Genomic DNA, 19,001 nt, shown 5'->3' with positions numbered 1-19,001 from the left:
GGAAAATATGAAGAGAAGAATATGAAGAACAAGAAAACCAATGCTAACTAATGATTCTATGTGCTCCATAGGCGGCCAAACACATAATATATAAAAAATAATGTTATTGGATTAACATCCCACTGACTACATTTGTGATTTTTTGAGATGCTGAGGTGCTGGAATTTTGTCCTGCAGGAGTTCATTTACATAGCAAGAAATCTGGCTGGCATATTAGAGCACCCACAAAATTAGCTGGGATCAATCCCGCCAACCTGAGATCAGAAGTTCTGCAATGTACCAACTGACCTATCTAGCCCGGTAATAGAAAGAGTGGAATCCGTGTTAACATGATAACGGAAAAGTTAGTTCTCATACCATTTGAAAAATAAACTCATTGAAAAAACAAAAAACATCACACTCTGAGGAGGAGTAGTCGTTTTGCTGCCAAACATGTCATGCTATCACAAATAAAGCACATAATCAAATATTTAGCTGAACGGTCTTGCTGCCAGAAGCCATGAACATGCTGCCTCTCATGGCTTATGTAGAGGCTCGCAGAGACTACTTGTATGTAGTGAAATACTGCTTTCGGTGGAAAGCTTGCCGGCCCCTTGATATGTCTCCACGGCGTAACTGAAGAGTTGTTACCAATAAACAGAGGCTATCATAATATTATAATAATTTACATCAATATTATCAAGCGCGAGACTATATAGTCATACTGACAAATCGTCTGTGACCTAGGCCGATCTGACAAAACTGATAGGGCGTATTGGTACCAGCGGAAGCATGAGGGCATTCACACATAGCAATTGGGCTCAGGAGGCCCTTGACTGATGAAAAGCAAGCATTGCTTGATCCACTGACAAGCACATGCAGATCCAACTATTCTAGTACCAGCATTCCAAGCATAAGCATCATCATCATCATCATCATCATAATCATCATCATCATCATCATCACAGGCCTCTGTGTCTGCCTGAATCATTTCCAGGCGCTTGGCTGAAGCTCACAGCACCCATTACATCTACTTTTGACACCTACCCATTGTAACAGCAGTTTACACTGCTGTCGTGAATGTCAAACCTGGACTGCTATGGACTGTTATTGGGATGTCTTTAGTGATGAATATATGTTCTCTTCGTGTACATTGTGTCTGAAGGCCTCATCGTGAGCGCCTCAATCCTGCCTTTGCTGTGACGTGACACACTGCCAATCCCGCAGCTGGTATGTTGGTCTGGGAGGCAATCACATATGACAGTCGCTAACTAGTACTGATATGAAGGATACTGACAGCACAGCGGCATGTGTAGGACATCCTGCAGCTGCATGTATTCCCTTCCACAGCAGGTCTTCCAGCTGCATAATACTAAACCACATACAGCAAGGGCATCAGGGAAATGCCTGCACGATACCACACTTCCATGACCTGCTTGAACACCAGATTTATAACACACAAAACATGTCTGGGCCACTTGGAGTGCCAATTTCAGCAGCCTAGGAGTTTACATCATACAGAAGACCAGATGCAACAAATATGGAGAGATATGCTACAGGATGCCATATGAAACCTGTATGCCTCCCTAACCACTCATATTACTTGCAGTATCCAAGCTAGAGGTGGGCCTGCAGGACACTAGTCTCCCATCAAGTAATCTTGTTTTCTACAATTAATCAATCCTTTTGCTCCAATATTATAACCATTTAAATCAATATTGCAATCAGGCCCACACAAATTAATTTTCATGTGATTCCAGTAACTACTACTTGGTTAGTGATATATATTTTTTCTCTTTTTTTCAATTTGCTCTACATTGCATCGTCATAAATAGGATAGGAGAGGTCTAGGAGGGGGAAGGAAGCGATCACGGCATTAACTGAGGTACAGCCCCAGCATATGCCTGGTGTGAAAATGAAAAACCAAGGAAAACCATCTTCAGGCTGCCAACAGTGGGGATGGAATCTTTTCTTTTTGACAAGGAGTATATATCGAGTGTTACTTCCTTTGCGTTAAGATATCCTCTTATATTAATATTTTACCATTTTTTAAACTGAACAATACGGTTTTCCTAATTTCATGACAAGAATGTTTTGATGTAATTTAAGAATGTTTTGATGTAATTTACATAACAGGTTTTCGTGGAACTGACTTTTTTTGTTTTTTGGAATTAAATACATATAGGCAAGCAAGATTAGTGTTGTAGTGGGTAGGAGATAGGGATCTGCACTCAGATGGCCTTCACTTAAACCGCAATGGTACATATAAGTTAGGAAATTTGTTTGGAAGGGTAATAGGAAGGTACATTCGGGGAAACGGGGTGGCCTAAGGAGCCGTGATAAGGGAACAGGGAACTGGAAATCAAGTAGGGATGACGTAAAAATGATAGTGTTGAACTGAAGAAGTATTGTAAAGAAAGGAATAGAATTAAGTCATTTAATCAATATATATTTACCAGATATTGTAACAGGAGTTGAATCATGGTTGAGAAATTATATAATGGATGCAGAAATTTTCTCATGGAACTGGAGAGTGTATCGTAGACATAGGATAGGAATGGTGGGAGGGGGAGTATTCATTCTGGTGAAATAAGAATTTGTAAGCTACGAAAAAGTTCAAGATGAAAAAATATGAAATTCTAGGTGTAAGGCTCATTTCTAAAGATAATAGGCAACTTGATATCTATGGAGTGTACAGACCGGGAAAGGGTAGCGCTGACACGGATTCAGAATTTTTTTATAAGATAATCAGCTATGTCGGAAACAAAATGGAAAAGAATGTGATTGTAGCGGAAGGTCTGAATTTATCAGATGTCAATTGGGAAGGAAATGAGAATGGCAGGAAGCATGACTAACAAATGGCAAACAAGTTAATATGGGAAGGACAGCTGTTTCAGAAAATGATGGAACCAACTAGAGGGAAAAGTATTCTGGATGTGGTGCTGGTAAAACCAGATGAGCTCTATAGAGAAACCGAAGTAATAAATGGTATTAGTGATCATGAAGCTGATTTTGGCATAGTTAAAAATAAATGTGATAGAAAGGAAGGTCTCAAAAGTAGGACTATTAGGCAGTACCATATGGCTGATAAAGCAGGCATGAGGCAGTTTCTAAAAAGCAACAATGACTGGTGGAAAATGGTAAATAAAAATGTAAACAGACTCTGTGAGAGGTTTAAAGCAATTGTTGAGGAATGTGAAAATAGGTTTGTACCTTTGAAGTTGGTCAGAAATGGTAAAGATCCACTATATTATAACATAGAAGTAAAAAGACTAAGAAGGAGGTGCAGGTTGGAATGAAATAGAGTTAGAAATGGTTATGGAAGTAAGGAGAAATTGAAGGAACTTACTAGGAAATTGAATCTTTTTTTTTGCTAGGGGCTTTACATCGCATCGACATAGATAGGCCTTATGACAACGATGGGATAGGAAAGGCCTAGGAAGGAAGCGGCCGTGGAATTAATTAAGGTACAGCCCCAGCATTTGCCTGGTGTGAAAATTGGAAACCACAGAAAACCATTTTCAGGGCTGCCGGAAATTGAATCTAGCAAAGAAGGCAGCTAAGGATAACATGATGGCAAGCATAATTGGCAGTCATACAAATTTTAGTGAAAAAAAAAAAGTGTATGTATAGGTATGTTAAGGCAGAAACAGATTCCAAGAAGGACATTCCAGGAATAATTAATGAACAAGGGGAGTGTGTATGTGAGGATAACAATGACATCTATATATAAAATAAGAGTTTTGTCTGTACATTGCTCAGAATTTGAAAATAATGGTATTTCTGTATCGGTCATGTCCATAGTAACAAGAAAATGCACTTTTTACTTTTCCGTAATTTCTGTCTGTCTGTCTGTCTGTCTGTCTGTCTGTATGTACACGCATCACGAGAAAACGGTTGAAGAGAATTTAATGAAAATCGGTATGTGAAGTCGGGGGATGAGCCTCTACAATCTAGGCTATAAATCATTTTCCTCACGCTGAGTGAAATGGTAGTTTAGGGGAAGGCCTAAAATTGAATTCTCAACTATTTATGTTATTAGTGGTCTAATGAAAATCGGTATGTGAAGTCGGGGGATGAGGCTCTACAACCTAGGCTATAAATCATTTTACTCACGCTGAGTGAAATGCTAGTTTAGGGGTAGGCCTAAAATTTAATTCTCAAATATCGTTGTTATTAGTAGTCCTATGTTGATGAAAATCGGTATGCAAAGTCAGGAAATAATTCGCTATAGTCTAGGCTGTAAATTATTTTATTCATGCTGAGTGAAATGGTAATTTAGGGGAAGGCCTAAAATGTAATTCTCAAATATTTCTTATTAGAGGTGTAATCGATGAATGCTACATAACTAAGGTTATATAGTATTAAATTTCCTATTATTCATGTCTTATACATTGTTACCGTACTGGCTATGATCACAAAGATATTCATGAATTTGGATTTTTGTTACTAAGTCCATATCAGCGCCGAGTAACGAGAAAATGGGTAAACAGTATTTAATGAAAATCGGTATGTAAAGTCGGAGAATAAGAAACTACAGTTTATGGTATAAAATATTTTACAAATCACAGAGTCGAAAGAAAACTAAATGTGAAAGCCTACAATATAGAAAGCTCATAACATTGATCAACAATAACATTACATTGACCATTGTTTGTCGTGATGTGCTTTGTGCCTTCTGTTGCCCCTCATCTCCGGTAGATAGGATTAATGCTGCGTACAGAGTATATTTTATTTGATTTACGTTGCACCGACATAGATAGGTTTTATGACGACGATGGGATAGGAAAGGGCTAGGAGTGCCTTAGGCCTTAATTAAGGTACAGGCCCAGCATTTGAATGGTGTGAAAGTGGAAAACCACGGAATACCATCTTCAGCGCTGCCGACAATGGGGTTCGAATCCACTATCTCTAGGATGCAAGCTCGCAGCTGTGCACCGCTAACCACACGGTCAACTCGCCCAGTCATACAGAGTGTAACAGCCTGTCTGAATATTGATGGGAAGTAGCTAGGGAGTTAGAAAACTTTCTTCTTTAGCATGCCATTCCCCTGGTTTACAAATTTTCTGATACTACTGGTACATAACACACTGGATCATCATAGCATTCGGGCTATTCAATCCAAACTCTGAGGCACTGATTGGAATGAACAGTGTGCATATTTAGCGGAATAATGGCAGATGAATGTTCATGGCAATCTGCGGCCTGGTCATCCCAGCTCTGGAACTTTGGACTATTAGATTGGCACCGCAATCTAACCGCAGCACTGTTCGTTAAAAGTGATAAAACGTGCGGCTTTCCATTTGATCGAGTATTTTATATGATAGCATTGCTTTTAATCGTTACATTCATACTTACGTTTTTGTAATGACCTATGTTGACTTCAGGTTAGGAAAACCACAAAGTCAGTCTTTCTGAGAATCCCGTAGCGAAGCACGGGTACATCAGCTAGTTTACAATAAGATACAAAATATGAAATCTAGAAAAGCAGCTGAAATTGATAAGATTTCTGGGGATATACTAAAGACAATGTGGGATATAGTACCATATCTGAAGCACTTATTTGATTATTGTTTGTTTGAAGGAGCTATACCAAATGAATGGAGAGTTGCTTTAGTAGCCCCTGTGTATAAAGGAAAGTGTGATCGACATAAAGCTGAAAATTACAGGCCAGTAAGTTTGACATACGTTGCATGTAAGCTTTGGGAAGGCATTCTTTCTGATTATATTACACATGTTTGCGAAATTAATAACTGGTCCGATAGCAGGCAGTTCGGTTTTAGAAAAGGTTATTCCACTGAAGCTAACTTGCAGGATTCCAGCAAGATATAGCAGGTATCTTGTATTCAGGAGGTCAAATGGACTGTGTCCCGATTGACCTGTCTAAAGCATTTGATAGGGTGGATCATGAGAGACTACTGGAAAAAACGAGTGCAATTGGACTAGACAAAAGAGTGACTGAATGGGCTGCTTTTTTTTTTTTTTTTTTTGCTAGGGGCTTTACGTCGCACCGAAACAGATAGGTCTTATAGCGACGATGGGATAGGAAAGGCCTAGGAGTTGGAAGGAAGCGGCCGTGGCCTTAATTAAGGTACAGCCCCAGCCTTTGCCTGGTGTGAAAATGGGAAATGCTGCATTTCTAGAAAATAGATCTCAGAGAATTAGAGTAGGCGAAGCTTTATCTGACCCTGTAATAATTAAGAGGGGAATTCCTCAAGGCAGTATTATTGGACCTTTATGTTTTATTATATATATAAATGATATGAGAACAACAAGTGGAATCAGAGGTAAGGCTTTTTGCGGATACTGTTCAAGTCAATCAGTCACTACTGCATTTAGGGCAGTCCCTCAGGTGGCAGATACCCTATCTGTTGTTTTCCCAGCCTTTTCTTAAATGATCGCAAAGAAATTGGAAAATTATTGAACATTTCCCTTGGTGAGTTATTCCAATCCCTAACTACCCTTCCTATAAACAAATATTTTCCCCAATTTGTCCTCTTGAATTCCAACTTTACTCTTCATATTGTGATCTTTCCAACTTTTAAAGACACCGCTCAAACTTATTCATCTACTGATGTCCTCCCACGCCATCTCTCCACTGACAGCTTGGAACATACCACTTAATCAAGCAGCTCGTCTTCTTTCTCCCAAGTCTTCCCAGTCCAAACTTTGCAACATTTTTGTAACGCTACTCTTTTGTCGGAAATCACCCAGAACAAATCGAGCTCCTTTTCTTTGGATTTTTTCCAGTTCTTGAATCAAGTAATCCTGGTGAGGATCCCATACACTGGAACCATACTCTAGTTGGGGTCTTACCAGAGACTTATACACCCTCACCTTTACATCCTTACTACAACCCCTAAATACCCTCATAACCATGTGCAGAGATCTGTACACTTTATTAACAATCATATTTATGTGATTACCCCAATGAAGGTCTTTTCTTATATTAACACCTAGGAACTTTAAATGATCCCCAAAAGGAACTTTCACCCCATCCACACAGTAATTAAAACTGAGAGGACTTTTCCTATTTGTGAAACTCACAACCTGATTTTTAACCCTGTTTATCATCATACCATTGCCCACCGCCCATCTCACAACACTATCAAGGTCACCCTGCAGCTGCTCACAATCTTGTAACTTATTTATTACTCTGTACAAAATAACATCATTAGCAAACAGCTTTATCTGTGATTCCACTTCTTTAGACATATCATTGATATATATAAGAAAACATAAAGGTCCAATAATACTGCCTTGAGGAATTACCCTCTTAGTTATTAAAGGGTCAGATAAAGCTTCGCCTACTCTAATTATCTGAGTTCTATTTTCTAGAAATATAGCCACCCATTCAGTCACTCTTTTTTCCAGTCCAATAGCACTCATTTTTGCCAGTAGTCTCCCACGATCTACCCTATCAAATGCCTTAGATAGGTCAATCGCAATACAGTCCATTTGGGCTCCTTTCCTAAACCCAAACTGCCTTTTGTCAAACCAGATATTAGTTCCGCAAACATGTCTAATATAATCAGAAAGAATGCTTTCCCAAACCTTACATGCAACGCACGTCAAACTGACTGGCCTGTAAGTTTCAGCTTTATGTATATCACCCTTTAATTTATACACAGAGGCTACTATAGCAACTCTCCATTCATTTGGTATAGCTCCTTCAACCAAACAATAATCAAATAAGTATTTCAGAAATGGTACTATATCCCAACCCACTGCCTTTAGTACATCCCCAGAAATCTTATTAATTCCAGTTACTTTTCTAGGTTTTCATCTTTTGTATCTTACTGTAAATGTAATTGTTATCATAGGTAAATTTTAATACTTCTTTGGTATTACTCACAGCCCCTATCTGGACATTATCCTTGTAACCAACAATCTTTACATACTGCTGACTAAATACTTCTGCCTTTTGAAGATCCTCGCATACACACTCCCCTTGTTTATTAATTATTCCTGGAATGTCCTTTTTTGAACCTGTTTTTGCCTTAAAGTACCTATACATACCCCTCCATTTTTCAATAAAATTTGTATGACCACCAATTATGCTTGCCATCATGTAATCCTTAGCTGACTTCTTTGCTAGATTCAATTTCCTAGTAAGTTCCTTCAATTTCTCCTTACTTTCATAACCATTTCTAATTCTATTTCATTCCAACTGGCACCTCCTTCTTAGTCTCTTTATTTCTATGTTATAATATAGTGGATCTTTACCATTTCTGACCACCTTCAAAGGTACAAACCTATTTTCACATTCCTCAACAATTGTTTTCAACCTATCCCAGAGTCTGTTCACATTTTTATTTACCATTTTCCAGCAATCATTGTAACTTTTAAAAAACTCCCTCATCCCTGTTTTATCAGCCATATGGTACTGCCTAATAGTCCTAATTTTAATACCTTCCTTTCTTTCACATTTATTTTTAACTACGACAAAAACATCTTTGTGATCTCTAATACCATCTGTTACTTTGTTTTCTCTACAGCGCTCATCTGGTTTTATCAGCACCACATCCAAAATATTCTTCCCTCTAGTTGGTTCCATCACTTTCTGAATCAGGTGCCCTTCCCATATTAACTTTTTTGCCATTTGTTGTTCATGCTTCCTGTCGTTCGCATTACCTTCCCAATTGACATTTGGTAAATTGAGATCACCCGCTACAATCATGTTCGTTTCTTTATTGTTTCCCACATAGCTGATTATCTTATCAAATAATTCTGAATCAGCGTCAGCGCTACCCTTTCTCGGTCTGTACACTCCAAAGACATCAAGTTGCCAATTATCTTTAAAGGTGATCCTTACACCCAGAATTTCATGTTTTTCATTCTTAACTTTTTCGTAGCTTACAAATTCTTCTTTCACCAGAATGAATACTCCCCCTCCTACCATTCCTATCCTGTCTCTACGGTACACACTCTAGTTCCGTGAGAATATTTCTGCATCCAATGTATCATTTCTCAGCCATGATTCAACTCCTATTACAATATCTGATAAGTATACATCTATTAAATTACTTAATTCGATTCCTTTGTTTACAATGCTTCTACAGTTGAGCACTAACATTTTTATGTCATCCCTACTTGATTTCCAGTTCCCTGTTCGCTTAACACCGCTCCCTAGGCCACCCCGTTTCCCTGAATGTATCTGCCTATAACCCTTGTAAACAAGTTTCCTAACTTATATGTACTACTGCGGTTTAAGAGAAGGCCATCTGAGCGCAGATCCCTGTCTCCTACCCACCCATTAGGATCTAGAAATCTCACTCCCCGTTTCCCACATACCCACTCCATAGTCTCATTTAAATCCCCAATCACCTTCCAGTCAGTATCCCTCCTACACACTATTCCACTGATAACAATCTCCGCTTCCTTAAACTTCATCCGTGCTTCATTTACCAGATCCCACACATCCCCAACTATGTTGGTACTTATACCTGCTTGCCTTACGTTGTTAGTACCAACGTGAAACACTACCACCTTCTCCTTTCCCTCTTCCTTCTCTTCTACTTTCCTCAACATCTGCCTCAACCTTGTTCCTGGATAACACTCTACCCTGGTTCCCTCTCCTCCACACACTTTCCTCACATGTCTAACGATGGAATCCCCCATGACCAGAGCCTCAACACTACCCACCTCATTTGAACCCCTCCCCTCCTGGTCAGCCCAATCTTCTCTCACTGCTGCAGAAACTACTTCCTCCTCCCTTTTCTCGCTCCCACGACCCTGTTCCACCTGTCTTTTCCTTTCCACTACACTACATTTCCCTCTCCTACCTTTTCCCTTCCTCCTACTTCCACACATATCAGCAACAGTTCCCTGTTCCTCATCTTCCTTCGGTTGTTCTACCTGCAGTGACTTGTACTGATTTCTCACAGATACCTGTCCTGAATTCTGATCCTGAACAGAGCCCTTAGCCTGCAATATCCTTCCCCTTAAAACATTAGACCACCTGTCTTTTACAATTCCCCCATTTCCTTCCCATCCCTCCTTTACACCTACTGTATCCTGTACATTATTTGAGGGAGGCCTACTTTCCTTCCTCTCCTCTGAAAAAATCCTAATTATCTCCCTCAAACTCTCCAACTCCTCCCTCATACTCCTTAATGTCTGGCCACATCCACAGTTCCTACACTTGCACTGCGTAGCCATTATTTACAGAATAATGGGAAGAAAAGGAGAAATAAAATAACTTATTCTGTGCAAATAAAAATGAAAGGAAAGAAATATTGCCTATACAATTGAGTATAGAGTAATAAATAAGTAACAAGATTGTGAGCAACTGCAAAATGACCTCGATAATGTTGTGAGATGGACAGCAGGCAATGGTATGTTGATAAACAGGGTTAAAAGTCAGGTTTGAGTTTCACAAATAGGAAAAGTCCTCTCAGTTTTAATTACTACGTTGATGGGGTGAAAGTTCCTTTTGGGGATCATTGTAAGTATCTAGGTGTTAATATAAGGAAAGATCTTCATTGGGGTAATCACATAAATGGGATTGTATATAAAGGGTACAGATCTCTGCACATAGTTACGAGGGTGTTTAGGGGTTGTAGTAAAGATGTAAAGGAGAAGGCATATAAGTCTCTGGTAAGACCCTAACTTGAGTATGGTTCCAGTGTATGTGACCCTCACCAGGATTACCTGATTCTAGAAATGGAGAAAATCCAAAGAAAAGGAGCTCGATTTCTTCTGGGTGATTTCCGACAAAAGAGTAGCGTTACAAAAATATTAAAGTTTGGGCTGGGAAGAATTGGGAGCAAGAAGACGAGCTGCTCGACTAAGTGGTATGTCAAAAACATATCAGATGTAAGGCTCTTCAGGCGTTTGCTCTATTAACAAGCGTTTCGTCTCAGGTCTGACACTAGACTCATCAGAGTGGGATGCGTCAGACCCTACCCACTGACGCTGGGGTGTATGCAGGTGAACTTATCAGAAGCCCTTATAAGAGCCACAGGGTATGTTCCGAACTGTCAGCGAAGAGATGGCGTGGAATGACATTAGTAAACAAATAAGTTTGAGTGGCATCTTTAAAAGTAGGAAAGGTCAAAATATGAAGATAAAGTTGGAATTCAAGACGACAAATTGGGGCAAATATTCACTTATAGGAAGGAGAGTTACGGATTGGAATAACTTACCAAGGGAGATGCTCAATAAATTTCCAATTTCTTTGAAATCATTTCAGAAAATGCTAGACAAACAACAGATAGGGGTCGCCATAAGACCTATCTGTGTCGGTGCGACGTAAAGCCCATAGCAAAAAAAAAAAAAAAAAACAGATAGGGAATCTGCCACCTGAGCGACTGCCCTTAATGCAGATCAGTATTGATTGATTGAATAAGAACGTTCCTCCAGTAGACCTCAAAATGTGGATACAAGTACGTCAATCAAAATGTTAACTGCATCCGTATGAAAGAGAGCATAAGCCTATGCAAAATGTCAGGTGGGGACATGTGGGGAAAGTGTGTGGAGGAAAGGGAACCAGGGTAGAGTGTTATCCAGGAATTAGGTTGAGGCAGATCGTGAGGAAAGTAGAAGAGAAGGAGGAGGGGAAGGAGAAGGCGGTAGTGTTTCACGTTGGTACCAACAACGTAAGGCAAGTTGAAATAAGTACCAACATAGTTGGGGATGTGTGGGATCTGTTAAATGCAGCACGGGTGTAGTATAAGGAATACTGCGTAGGAGGGATACTGACTGGAGGGTGATTGGGGATTTAAATGAGGCTATGGAGTGGGTATGTGGGAAACTGGGAGTGAAATTTCTAGATACTAATGGGTGGGTAGGAGATAGGGATCTGCGATCAGATGGCCTTCACTTAAACCGCAGTGGTACGTACAAGTTAAGAAATTTGTTTGGAAGGATAACTAAGGAGGGAAATTCAGGGAAACGGGGTTGTCTTTGGAGTGGTGACAAGGGTACAGAGATCTGGAAGTCAAGTGGGATGATATAAAAATGTTAGTGTTGAACTGTAGAAGTATTGTAAAGAAAGAAATAGAATTAAGTAATTTAATCGATATATATTTACCAGATATTGCAATAGGAGTTGAATCATGGCTGAGAAAGTATATACTGGATGCAGAAATTTTCTCACGGAACTGGAGAGTGTATCGTAGACATAGGATAGGAATGGTGGGAGGGGGAGTATTCATTCTGGTGAAATAAGAATTTGTAAGCTACGAAAACGTTCAAGATGAAAAAATATGAAATTCTAGGTGTAAGGCTCATTTCTAAAGATAATAGGCAACTTGATGTCTTTGGAGTGTACAGACCGGGAAAGGGTAGCGCTGACACGGATTCAGAATTTTTTTATAAGATAATCAGCTATGTCGGAAACAAAATGGAAAAGAATGTGATTGTAGCGGAAGGTCTGAATTTATCAGATGTCAATTGGGAAGGAAATGAGAACGGCAGGAAGCATGACTAACAAATGGCAAACAAGTTAATATGGGAAGGACAGCTGTTTCAGAAAATGATGGAACCAACTAGAGGGAAAAGTATTCTGGATGTGGTGCTGGTAAAACCAGGTGAGCTCTATAGAGTAACCGAAGTAATAGATTGTATTAGTGATCATGAAGCTGATTTTGTCACAGTTAAAAATAAATGTGATAGAAAGGAAGGTCTTAAAAATAGGACTATTAGGCAGTACCATATGGCTGATAAAGCAGGCATGAGGCAGTTTCTAAAAAGTAACTATGATCAGTGGAAAGCGGTAAATAAAAATGTAAACAGACACTGGGATGGGTTTAAAGCAATTGTTGAGGAATGCGAAAGCAGGTTTGTACCTTTAAAGGTGGTAAGGAGTGGTAAAGACCCACCTTATTATAATAGAGAAATAAAGAGACTAAGAAGGAGGTGCAGATTGGAAAGAAATAGAGTTAGAAATGGCTGTGGAAGTAAGGAGAAATTGAAGGAACTTACTAGGAAATTGAATCTAGCAAAGAAGGCAGCTAAGGATAACATGATAGCAAGCAAAAATGGCAGTCATACAAATTTTAGTGAAAAATGGAAGGGTATGTATAGGTACTTTAAGGCAAAAACAGGTTCAAAGAAGGACATTCCAGGAATAATTAATGAACAAGGGGAGTGTCTATGTGAGGATCTTCAAAAGGCAGAAGTAATCAGTCAGCAGTATGTAAAGCTTGTTGGTTACAAGGATAAGGTTCAGATAGAGTAGGACACTCATGCTAAAGAAGTATTTAAATTTACATATGATAACAATGACATTTACAATAAGATACAAAAGTTGAAAATTCGAAAAACGTCTGGAATTGATAAGATTTCTGGGGATGTACTAAAGACAGTCGGTTTTGATACAGTACCGTATCTGAAGTACTTATTTGGTTATTGTTTGGTTGAAGGAGCTATACCAAATGAATGGAGAGTTGCTATAGTAGCCCCTGTGTATAAAGGAAAGGGTGATCAACATAAAGCCAAAAATTACAGGCCAGTAAGTTTGACATGCGTTGCATGTAAGCTTTGGGAAGGCATTCTTTCTGTTTATATTAGACATGTTTGCAAAATTAATAAGTGGTTCGATAGAAGGCAATTTGGTTTTAGGAAAGGTTATTCCACTGAAGCTCAACTTGTAGGATTCCAGCAAGATATAGCAGATATCTTGGATTCAGGAAGTCAAATGGACTGTATCGCGATTGACCTGTCTAAAGCATTTGATAGGGTGGATCATGGGAGACTACTGACAAAAATAAGTGCAATTGGACTAGACAAAAGTGTGACTGAATGGGATGCTATATTTCTCGAAAATAGATCTCAGAGAATTAGAGTAGGCAAAGCTTTATCTGACCCTGTAATAATTAAGAGGGGAATTCCTCAAGGCAGTATTATTGGACCTTTATGTTTTCGTATATAAATTATATAAGTAAACAAGTGGAATCAGATATAAGGCTTTTTGTGGATGATGTTATTCTGTATAGAGTAATAAACTGCAACATGACTTCGATAGTGTTGTGAGATGGACAGCAGGCAATGGTATGTTGATAAATGGGGTTAAAAGTCAGGTTGTAAGTTTCACAAATAGGAAAAGTCCTCTCAGTTTTAATTACTGCGTTGATGGGGTTTCAGTTCCTTTTGGGGATCATTGTAAGTACTTAGGTGTTAATATAAGGAAAGATCTTCATTGGGGTAATCACATATATGGGATTGTTAATAAAGTGTACAGATCTCTGCACATGGTTATGAGGGTGTTTAGGGGTTGTAGTAAGGATGTAAAGGGGAGGACATATAAGTCTCTGGTAAGACCCCTACTAGAGTATGGTTCCAGAGTATGGGACCCTCACCAGGATTACTTGATTCAAAAACTGGAAAAAATCCAAAGAAAAGCAGCTTGGTTTGTTCTGGGTGATTTCCGACAAAAGTGTAGCGTTACGAAAATGTTGCAAAGTTTGGGCTGGGAAGAACTGAGAGAAAGAAGACGAGCTGCTCGACTAAGTGGTACTTGTAAGTGGTATGATCCGAGTTGTCAGCGAAGAGATGGCGTGGAATAACATTAGTAGACAAATAAGATGGAGTGGCATCTTTAAAAGTAGGGAAGATCACAATAAGAAGAAAAAGTTGAAAATAAAGACGAGAAATTGGGACAAATTTTCATTGATAGGAAGGGGAGTTAGGGATTGGAATAACTTACCAAAGGAGATGTGCATTATATTTCCAATTTCTTTGAAATAATTTAAGAAAATGCTAGAAAAACAACAGATAGGGAATCTGCCACCTGGGCGACTGCCCTAAATGCAGATCAGTATTGACTGATTGATTTATTTCCGGTAATGCCGAAAAGAAAATAATATCAATAAAGCAGAGGAATATTTTATTTCGTTACTAAAACAAATAATGCTGGCCGAAAGCAGGCCTTTCTTAAGAAAAGAAATTCGCTAATGCCTCTACTACACCCAGTTATTAAAATTGAATGCACTGCGACTTCACCAAAATTAGGTTAACTTCACGAACAACCACTCCATTGGGAGTGTAAGTGAAACATGAAAATAACCGGGAAAAGAGGGAGAATATCAATACAGGTGTGCTATTGTTAGAGCCTGATCATCACACTGACGACCCAAACAGTTACATGATAGATAACTTTCACGAAAATTCACGCCTTGTCTTTAAATAAGCCATGTACAATAAACTATTAAAAAAACCGTAATATGAAAACCTTCCTACCTCTGCCTTGTCCGGATCTCGACAAGTTGCAAGCAAAAGTTTTGGTGAATCTTTGTGTTTAACCAAGAACTTAACAAGTCCTAAACCAATTCCCCTATTACAGCCAGTTATTAAAACTGAATGCATTTTGAGCACCAAAAATTAAGTTACTTTCACGAGGATCAACCAGAATGCGACAAACATAAAATTTACTGCTCTAACCAATATCGATATTTTCTACAGTTCAAAAATTTTGTAAGGGGAAAAAATACCGAAAGCCATTAATTGAGTAGAAGTAGAGTTGGATTACGGACTAAAATACAAATATATTTCCAACAGACGACAATTTTTCATCAGGGGAATAAGCATGCATCACTCAAAACCAAAGAGAATGCTCAAAACTTCTCCGCCAAAGATAATCAATATATAATTATTATTAGAAAAGCGCACGAATGTATAAGAGACGAATCTCAACGTCATTTTTTGGTTATTTTTCACTTCTGTACGCAACCGTTGCCTACGCCAAAGAGAATAAGTAGCTTAAAATGTACTCGTGGAAACGGGTTGCTTCCTAGTTCATCATGCAGCCGCTAGGATCGCGGTCTTGCCCCCTTGTATTCGCATGGTCGTATATGTCAATAAGTAAAGTATATCCTAAATAAAAAGAACTGAATGTTTTTGCGAGTATTGACAGTACTTTATTTATAGAGCGGTGCTACATTGGCTTGGATATGTCATTGAAGTTTCAAAACTTTCCTTCTGAGGGGCTTCTTATCAAGTTTCAAAACTTTCTCTCTTCTACTTGAGTGGCTCAAAGTAATGTTGTCTAACAGAGGTCTCAGAAATGTTCATAGTAGAAAAAGAGGTGGTTTGTCGCCTTTATACTTTCCACACTTAATTTCACTGTTGAACATGTCTTTCGAAAAAGTAAACGTACACCTTTTAGTAACTCTCTTCGGGACAAGTACTGAGTAGCGGAAGTGACAAATTCCGTCGTTCACTGCAGAAGTGCCACAGACGATTTTCGGTATCTGAGGGCTCCTCGATCTTGAAAACGAATAAGACACAATGTAGCTGGAGAACAGATATGTTCTAAACAGCCTTTACAGTCTGTTTTTTCTTTTGCCACACGAACCCTAATGTCATTGTATTCCGCTTGGCGTCTTAGGTACCTAGCTGAAGAAGAGCTCGATGTCATAGCTCGTTAGGTTCCTCATCAATGCATAATACAAATGTATACTTATGAGGTATTTTACGCAGGCCACAATGGACTGGGTAGTCAAGATCTATGCCTGATACATTTCTCTCATGATTCTTTTTTACTTTCTCTGAATGCATTTTATGTTTCTTAATATATGCCAGGAAGTCATTAATTAACCAACTGAGGAGCTCATCTTCAGTACTAAAAGATGCTTTTTTTTTTGCTAGTGACTTTACATCGCACCGACACAAGTAGGTATTATGGAGACGATGGGATAGGAAAGGCCTAGGAGTTGGAAGGAAGCGGCCGTGGCCTTAATTAAGGTACAGCCCCAGCATTTGCCTGGTGTCAAAATCGGAATCCACGGAAAACCATCTTCAGGGCTGCCGACAGTGGGATTCGAACCCACTATCTCCCGGATGCAAGCTCACAGCCGTGCGCCCCTAACCGTACGACCAACTCGCCCGGTTAAAAGATGCTCGTTTGTTCTCGTTCCTGAATATGTCCCATGTGAGGTGTTGCAGACGTTATGCGCATTGAACAATTTAATAAAATGCTCTATAAAACAAATGGCTTATTTTAAACTGTATTTTATGCTCTCGGGACAAAACCACCTCCATACTTTACAAGCCGGAGATTGTTTCAGGGGAAAATACAATATTTTTAGCTCTTGCTACATTCATTTTCGTGAAATTTGTTGGGCAAATTATTTTCCTCGTTGGTTTCCTAATTTAAGATGTCTGAGTTTGAAGATGCCTCTCAAATGATTGCCGGTCACGGTAGCATAGTTTTAAAAAAGTCCAGTGACAAATTTTGGAATCGCCCGATTCTTATGACGTAACTCGGATCAAAACTTAGGAACAGAGGCCTACTTCGATCAGCTTGAAGTCGTATCACATGCGTAATACTTCCTCTGTATAATGTTTCGAACATTGAACATTCATTGGAAACTTGTGAAACGAAATTCCACTACCTTTCATTTCTCGTGAATAAACCATGACTGCAACTGCGAATGCTTAACATCAGACAAATACATAATACATTCACAACCAACTCAGTTAATGAACACATTTAAAGACATGAGCCTGGTAGACAGGGGGCAAGATAGCGATCCTAGCGGCCCGGCATTGAACTTCAGTGTAACCACTTCCATAGCGTTTTACGGGCTCTATTTCCAGGCCTTGTATTATAACGTAGGCAACGGAATCTTTGTGTTTAACCAAGAACTTAACAAGTCCTAAACCAATTCCCCTATTACAGCCAGTTATTAAAACTGAATGCATTTTGAGCACCAAAAATTAAGTTACTTTCACGAGGATCAACCAGAATGCGACAAACATAAAATTTACTGCTCTAACCAATATCGATATTTTCTACAATTCTGAAATTTTGTAAGGGGAAAAAATACCGAAAGCCATTAACTGAGTAGAAGTAGATTTGGATTACGGACTAAAATACAAATATATTTCCAACAGACGACAATTTTTCATCAGGCGAATAAGCATGCATCACTCAAAACCAAAGAGAATGCTCAAAACTTCTCCGCCAAAGATAATGAATATATAAGAGACGACTCTCAACGTCATTTTTTGGTTATTTTTCACGTCTGTACGCAACCGTTGCCTACGTTATAATACAAGGCCTGGAAATAGAGCCCGTAAAACGCTATGGAAGTGGTTACACTGAAGTTCAATGCCGGGCCGCTAGGATCGCTATCTTGCCCCCTGTCTACCAGGCTCGTGTCTTTAAACGTGTTCATTAACTGAGTTGGTTGTGAATGTATTATGTATTAGTCTGATGTTAAGCATTCGCAGTTCCAGTCATGGTTTATTCACGAGAAAAGAAAGGTAGTGGAATTTCGTTTCACAAGTTTCCAGTGAATGTTCAATGTTCAAAACATTATACAGAGGAAGTATTACGCATGTGATACGACTTCAAGCTGATCGAAGTAGGCCTCTGTTCCTAAGTTTTGATCCGAGTTACGTCATAAGAATCGGGCGATTCCAAAATTTGTCACTGGACTTTTTTAAAACTATGCTGCCGTGACCGGCAATCATTTGAGAGGCATCTTCAAACTCAGACATCTTAAATTAGGAAACCAACGAGGAAAATAATTTGCCCAACAAATTTCACGAAAATGAATGTAGCAAGAGCTAAAAATATTGTATTTTCCCCTGAAACAATCTCTGGTTTGAAAAGTATGGAGGGGGTTTGTCGCGAGAGCATTAAATACAATTTAAAATAAACCATTTGTTTTATGGAGCATTTTATGATATTGTTCGATGCGCATGACGTCTGCAACACCTCGCATGGGACATATTCCAGGAATGAGAACAAACGAGCATCTTTTAGTACTGAAGATGAACAACTCAGTTGGTTAATTAATGATTTCCTGTCATATATTAAGAAAATTCAAATGCAATCAGAGGAAATTAAAAAGATCACGAGGGAAATGTATCAGGCATAGATCTTGACTACCCAATCCACTATGGCCTGCGAAAAATACCTCATAAGTATACATTTGCATTATGCATTGACGAGGAACCTAACAAGCGATATCATCGAGCTCTTCTTCAGCTATCTAAGACGCCAAACGGAATACAATGACATGGTTCGTGTGGCAAAAGAACAAACAGACTGTAAAGGCTGTTTAGAACAT

At 39.0% G+C, this 19,001-nt stretch overlaps 1 protein-coding gene across 1 annotated transcript in view; it reads right to left on the bottom strand.

Moving 5' to 3' along the window:
• sni (SDR family oxidoreductase sniffer) overlaps positions 1 to 15,540 on the bottom strand; it is a 133,755-nt gene extending 118,215 nt beyond the window's left edge. Inside the window, exon 1 of the mRNA XM_067141531.2 lies at positions 15,163 to 15,540. Coding sequence (XP_066997632.2) covers positions 15,163 to 15,288 — 126 coding nt within the window. The 5' untranslated portion in view covers positions 15,289 to 15,540. The remainder of the gene's footprint in view (positions 1 to 15,162) is intronic.
• Positions 15,541 to 19,001: the final 3,461 nt, after the last annotated feature.

Source organism: Anabrus simplex, chromosome 2, assembly GCF_040414725.1.
Source record: "Anabrus simplex isolate iqAnaSimp1 chromosome 2, ASM4041472v1, whole genome shotgun sequence".
Classification (NCBI taxonomy): domain Eukaryota; kingdom Metazoa; phylum Arthropoda; class Insecta; order Orthoptera; family Tettigoniidae; genus Anabrus; species Anabrus simplex.
The sequence above is the reverse complement of the archived record's forward strand: the minus strand, read 5'-3'. Positions and strand labels throughout refer to the sequence as shown.